At 37.9% G+C, this 6,888-nt stretch overlaps 1 protein-coding gene across 3 annotated transcripts in view; it reads right to left on the reverse strand.

Annotated features, from left to right (window-relative positions):
- Positions 1 to 4,592, reverse strand: part of tbc1d1 (TBC1 (tre-2/USP6, BUB2, cdc16) domain family, member 1) — a 96,166-nt gene extending 91,574 nt beyond the window's left edge. For all 3 annotated transcript variants that reach the window (XM_022681729.2, XM_022681728.2, XM_022681727.2), the window contains exons 1-2: positions 4,353 to 4,592; positions 119 to 411 (exon numbers count right to left, since the gene is read on the reverse strand). In XM_022681729.2, coding sequence (XP_022537450.2) covers positions 119 to 406 — 288 coding nt within the window. In that variant the 5' untranslated portion in view covers positions 407 to 411; positions 4,353 to 4,592. The remainder of the gene's footprint in view (positions 1 to 118; positions 412 to 4,352) is intronic.
- Positions 4,593 to 6,888: the final 2,296 nt, after the last annotated feature.

A 6,888-nucleotide genomic window follows, 5' to 3' on the forward strand; every position in this document is an offset into this window, starting at 1 on the left:
CAAATTGCGCTATTTGAGGGGAGGGGCTGGGATGGTGAAAATCTAATATTTGACCAATTTCCAATTTATCAGTTTAATCCCAGTTATTAATCCAACTTGTTTTGCTTGTGAAACTAACCTCCAGAGTTCGGGCTCCAGACGGGCTGGTGCTGAAGCTCCTCTGCTTCAGCCGTGGCCTCCGTATCTCCGCCACCACCCAGGGCAGCATGGGCATGGTGGTCAGTGGATGGACGACGAGCAAGCCCACTAGCGTTAGCCTGTACTGGATCTCCTGCTCATCCTGTTCTTCGTCATTCTCTTTATCCCGTCCAGGTGACTCGCGAGGGGGCTTGGGGGAAGGGGCAGAGAGCGGATGGGAGGGGGCGGAGTCAGCTCTGGGTTTGACCTGAAAGCAGATGCCCTCCATGACCCCTGGGTAGAAAGAAAGAGAGAGAGAGAAAGTGGTCATGACCATTTTCCAAACCATACTTATCTCTTAGAAACGCTAAGAAAATGATTACAGTTTAAACTCCAGAATATTCCGTTCAATCACGTGAGAATGTTTTGTCATTTTCAAATTTTAATTCTATAAAAGAAATACCCTAGAAGCCATCTAGCATACCATAGAAACAACACATTAACCACCTGAGACACCATGGCAATTGATTTGCAACAGAAGGGCAACTGCCTGCCTGGTCACTGCACAATAAAAAACACTGGGCATTGGTCTGCATGTCTAAGGAGCAGGGGTGTATGCAGACTGAGCGCATGCCTCACGCACGGCATACTTGCGTAGCTAAGAAGATAAGAAGGTATGGATGGGTGACTTTTGACTGCTGTCAGGGTTTAAACTGGTCAGTGGCGCCCTTGTGTTTCCTGCCTGCAAGAAAGGAATTCGCCAGAAATTTACCGGAACACTTCTCCGACGCTATTTTAATGGCATGGGAACAAGGCGTCAATATAGACTGTTGACAGGGTGTAAGGCAGCAAAGAGCATCGCCACATGCCTTGTGCAGGGTGTACTGTACCATAGTGCCCCTAGTACCCTAGTATCTTAGTACCCTTATATTTCCTCTCTCATGGCAGGGCTTCCTAATGCTCATTCACACACAACAAGGTTTTTGCAAGATGTCTACACAAGTGTGCAACAGTTCCCTGGATGGTCTGATCTCCAGACTGGTCGCTTATCGAGAATTTATGGAATCAGCTTGTTTGGCAACTTTGGCAACATGTGAATGCGCAGGATCTATAAGCCCAGCTGTAACATCAGTGGGTAAATGTGATACAGGATGCCATATGGAACCTGTATTTTTTCTTTTTTTTTTGTCCTCCAGTAAAGACCTCCAATATTGACTCTATTTTCCAGACAGTCTTAATAACCATAGTTGACCTGTGTTGGGCTTACAGCTGAAGGTCAGTCTAGTCTTAGGAAGCTAACTTTAGTTCTGTTGCTCTGACCTGTGCTTGTCCTTGCCGCAGTCACTTCCCGAGGCCTACCTCTAGTGTTTCAGTCAACACACACATCAATTATGTCATCACACACGTGTGTGTGTGTGTGTATGAGGGGGTGGGGCTATGTGTTTCAGAAAGAGAGTGATGTTTTAATTTACGATTATGGCGAACAGGGACAGATTCAAACCTATATCAAAGGTCTATTTGCCCCAGGTGGCGAACCTCACTCTTGGTCTCTCTCTCTCTCTTTTCTCTCTCTCCCTCTCTCTCTCTCAGGCATGCACTCTGAAGTCAGAGGCAGGTATAAATAGCATGGCATGCCATTAAAGCTACAAACTCGTATTTTGTCTTTGGCAGAGCGGTCATAGGGCACACAGGGTGGTCAGTAATAAAGATCATCATCAAAACAAAGCCAAAATTGAGTGAGCTTTAAAATCATTTTATATTTGTTCTAACAGCTGCTTATTGTAAGCTTATTGTTTTATAAACACTTTAGGACAGTTTCCAAGACATGGATTAAGCCTACATCTAGACTATGCATTGCTTTAAATGGAGAATCTGGATTCTAAATGCTGTACAGACCAGGAAACCAACCTCAAATATAGTATTTATAATGATACTACTACGTTAGAAATACGCTAGGAACTAGCGATCTAGCAAACCATAGCAACGGCACGTCAATCACCTGAGACATCGTAGCAACTGCTAAGAAACAGCAGAATGATGTTTGGACATCACAGCAAGAAGTCCTGCTTAGGAACAGCACAGCATCCATCAACATCCTAGCAACCTCTAGATATGGTTGTTCCATTCAAACCTCAGAGTCTGCTTTAGGGAAGTGTACCTCTTGGTGAGAGATCGACGACTGCAATACATGCCCTATGATTAACTCCCAAGATATTTGATTTGTCTGTCAGCCAACCATTGTCGCTTTAGATTGCATAGGTGTCATATAATCAAAAAAAAGCTGGACTGCTAAGAACTGGTTTTTGCCATAGCAACCACTTGGAAACAGCAGAGCAACCACCGATCAATACCCAAGCAGCCACCTGGGAGTTGCTGAGGCTACAAAATCACTCTAAATTGTCCTCAGGAAAACACTTTCTTAGTTATTTTTAATCCTTTAAGACTCTTGGACACTACTTTTGGGTAGTGTACCTCTTGGCGAGAGACCACTGAACTGCTTCTTTTTAGGAGGTTTCTGAGACTGACAGCAGCAGCTTATAAACGTATGGGGTAGTTTGACAGATAGAAATTAATCCTAGTTTTTGGCAACAATGTAGACAATGTACTCTTTTATATTCAGATAATTAAGATCTAATTAAGAAATCCTTACAGTCAAGCTGAGATGTTTATAATTTATCTATCCAATTTATCATGCATTCTTTATTCCAGCACCCCACGTGGGCTTTATCTCCCCTCAAACATACAAACAAGTATATACTAGTATTTTAATTAACACCACTAATATAAATATAACTGCATTTTAAATTTCTTACATTTATTCTTTTATATTTATATTTGTATGTAAATATTCACTATACAAACTTTCGCCTTAAGAACTTTTAAAGTTAATAATAAGTAATACCTTTATTCAAATAAAACCTTTTAAATAAGATTATTTTTTGTACTATAGCCTATTGTTCTACATATTTTATTTTTAGACCATGTTGGATTAAATACTGTAATATTGTTGACATGCTAAACATCGGATGTTAGCATTTTAGCAGATTTGAAACACGCGTTACCTGGATGGCAGTGTGGCAATCTGGCAACCCTAGTGGGTCACTGTCGGCTTCTGATTGTTCCGCTGTCTGTCTAATTTTAAGGCCATAAAAAAGTAAACAGTCAGCCATTTTTAGTTAGTAGAATGTTTTCTGAACGTTACAATTAATGTAACAAAACTAAATAAAATTCAGACATTAAACAAGATGTACCTAGTCAGTTATGTTAAGGAATCTCATTGGGATCTGAACTTTCCCTTTAATAGATACAAATTCTATTTTGCCAGTGTTCTGGGTGACAACTGAAGTCTACTAGCTAGGCGTCATTTCTCCAGCAGAAAAAACTAAAGAAGAAAACTTCAGACACCAAATCTGTCACCCCCCGTCATTCATGTAGGTGTTACAGGATGGACTGTGTAAATTTGAATAAGGACTGAAGCTTCTCTTTAAAGCATGTAGGGTCTTTTTTGGACGCAAACTGACTTCTATTAGATTAGGATCTTTAACTGCAGCACAAAAAAAAAAAAAAAATCAAACTTCAGATACCGAACCTGTTGAGCCCACTATGTTACACTGGTCTGACAAGTTTAACCGTGTCTTAAATTTATATTTTTTTCTGAACTTTTCCTTAAGGAAAGATTGACTAAACCCACTGATTTTAACTGACTCCACTCTCCACTGGGTGATGTATGGGTTTAGGGGTGAGGCAGGAAGGAGAACTGATTGGCTGAGCTGCAGCAACAGCAGTGTCCTGTTGGTTGGATGGTTGGACGTCAGCATGGGGGCAGTACTATTGATTGACTAATTTGCATATTGTGATGTGTCTGTGTACCAAAGTACACAGAAACATCCTCCTTGCCTAAGACACAGTTAAACATGAGAGGGCGCTGCAGAGGCTGAAATTAGCACAATAAAAGTGTTTTTTAAAAGTTTAAGCAGCAATAGTATGTTTTATTACTTCTAAGGAACATTTTAATATGGTTTAGGGTTTAGTGCTTCTTAATTAGATACAAATTCTGTCAAATTTTTTTGTAAATTTGACTTTTTACTGAGCTTTCTCTCTTTTTAATGCATGTTTACTTCACATTCAAAGAGAATATAATCAGTATAGGGATTCTAGGTGAAATTAAAGAAGTTAATATGATATAATACACATTTAAAAATGACTTTATGTGAATAATTAAATAACTGTCCTACCTTCAAGTCATCAGCTGGAGAGGAAGTCCCTCTATAGCAGCTCTGAGAGGTTGAACCTGTTGTAGAAACTTGCGTATGAAAGTCCCATGAGAGTTTTTCTCCTCTGTAATCCTCAGAGTCAGTTTAAAACAGGGTTTTATAAGGAAATAATTCATAAAAACTGTATTAATGAGGCAGGTTCCTCTCAGAAAGCTGCCTCTGCTGGAGGAAGTGCCCCTGCTCTCTGCGGTGACGTTTCAATGAACTGAGCCTGAGAGGACTAGAGGTGACAAAAAACTGGGGCCCCACCCGTTTTCCGGTAAACCCCGCCCTCCCGCGCTCGGATTGGCTGAGAGTTTAGACGCTTAGAGAGCTGTTAGCCAATCTTAGCGAAGCAGAGGGCTGCGCGTGCCGGGAAACAGGCGGGAAATCTAAAAACAGGTGTTCAGCGGCAGACCCTCGATCTACAAATCATATGTGAGTATAGTTATTAGTGAGGATATGATTTGTAGATCTGATATTTTAGCTAAATGCAACTTACAGCCGTTTTTCCTCATTAGTCTCATTTTGTGTTTGCATTTTTTTTTAAACTTACATGTTTAAGTTTATCAAAAAACTTCAAAAATATCAGTCAAAGATAACCTGCAGGTTGAAGAACTGCAGGTCTCACTTAACTGATAGTTAAGGTCAGTTAATGATAATAATTTAATAATAAGATAGAGACTGGGTGAAAATGGTCTCCATGGGAGAATTCTAAGCTTTAAAAAAAAAAAAAAAAAATATATATATATATATATATATATATATATATATATATATACGTATATATATATATATATATATATATATATATATATATATATATACATATATATATATATATATATGTATATATATATATATATATGTATATATATACATATATATATATATATGTATATATATATATATATTCTTTGGACTTTTTGGAACTTTTTGGAAGGTGTGTCTCTCGTTACATCTGGCATAAAACTAACATAAAAATTCAGAAAGAGAACATCATACTGAACGTAAAACATGGTGGTGGTAGTATTAAGAAGTCTGGACAACTTGCTGTAATAGATGGAAGCAGGACTTATGCTGTATACCAGACAATCCTGAAGGAGAATATCCGGCCATCAAGCTCAGGTGTACTTGGGTCCTGCAGCAGGACAATGACCCAAAGCACACAAACAAGTTCACCTCTGAACGACAAAAAAAAAAAAAAAAACACCTTTGCACTCTTACCTATTGCAGGTGCTCCAGCTTAAAGATAAAGTCAGAGACAGAATATCTGAATCTGTTGCTGCAGTTTGTGATAGATGGTCATCTTCTAGTCCTTCATCAGTGTATTTATCTTGGTGGTGTGTGTGTGTGTGTACTGCTAGCTAAATATAACCCCTGTGAGACATCAGTGACCGAGTCAGAGTTCTCTCTCTCTCGCTCTCTTGCTCTCTCTAGAGAGAAGCAGCTTCCTGACTGAAGAGTCATGATTTAATTTAGATATAAATCAGTTTAATCGTGTTTATAATCCGTCAGAAGGAATTACAGAGGGTCATAAAGCTAAATTTAGCTGAGAGAACTGGAAAACAATGTGTTTCTGTTCTAATGAAGCTAAGAAGACTAAAGAAGGTAAAAAAAATAATAAGCACAGACTGGACAGAGAGATGATAATTAATATGCAAAAAATGTATACTACATGTGAAGAAAATTAAGTTATTGTTTTACATGTGAAGTAAATTAAGTTATAAATTAAGTATGGTGTTTTAGTTTTCTAAAGCAACCACAGCTGTAAAAAGCGTTTAGTATGAAATGTCTCCACCTAGTGGTAAAAAAAAGAAGACAAGGCATACATTTACCTCTATAGAGATGTTATAATCATGACGTTACTTTAGTAATGCAATTTTAATAATGCATTTACCTCTATAAAGCAGTTCTTATCATGGATTTACTTTAGCAGTGCCATTCTAATCATATATGTTTACCTCAGCAGTGCTATTCTAATCAAACATTTACTTTAGCAATGCTATTCTAATCATATGTTTACCTCAGCAGTGCTATTCAAATCATACATTCACCTTAGCAGTGCTATTCCATACATACATTTACCTCTATATAGCTGTTCTAATCATGAAGTTACTTTAGTAATGCAATTTTAATTCCAAATTCACTATATATATATATTTAGCTGTTCTAATCATGAATTTACCTCAGCAGTGATATTCTAGGTCTAAATTTACTTCTACAGAGCTGTAGAAGTCACAGTTGAGTAAAATTTACAAAGAAGAGTAAAGACTTATGATTTATGTTTAACAAAGAAAAAATGCTAAATCACCTCGGATAATGACACTATTCTAGCCTTGTATAGCTCTAATCTTTCTCCTGGAAAACAGCCAAACTGTGAAAGGATAGTAAACGGGTACCAAGTGTGATAAGTTATGCTGAACACTTTTTATTTTGTTTAATTTCGTGTGAGTAAACCATAAAAATTAACTTAAATATACTATTTGGTGGCTAAACTATAATCCCTTCACTATTT

Source organism: Astyanax mexicanus, chromosome 25, assembly GCF_023375975.1.
Source record: "Astyanax mexicanus isolate ESR-SI-001 chromosome 25, AstMex3_surface, whole genome shotgun sequence".
NCBI lineage: Eukaryota > Metazoa > Chordata > Actinopteri > Characiformes > Acestrorhamphidae > Astyanax > Astyanax mexicanus.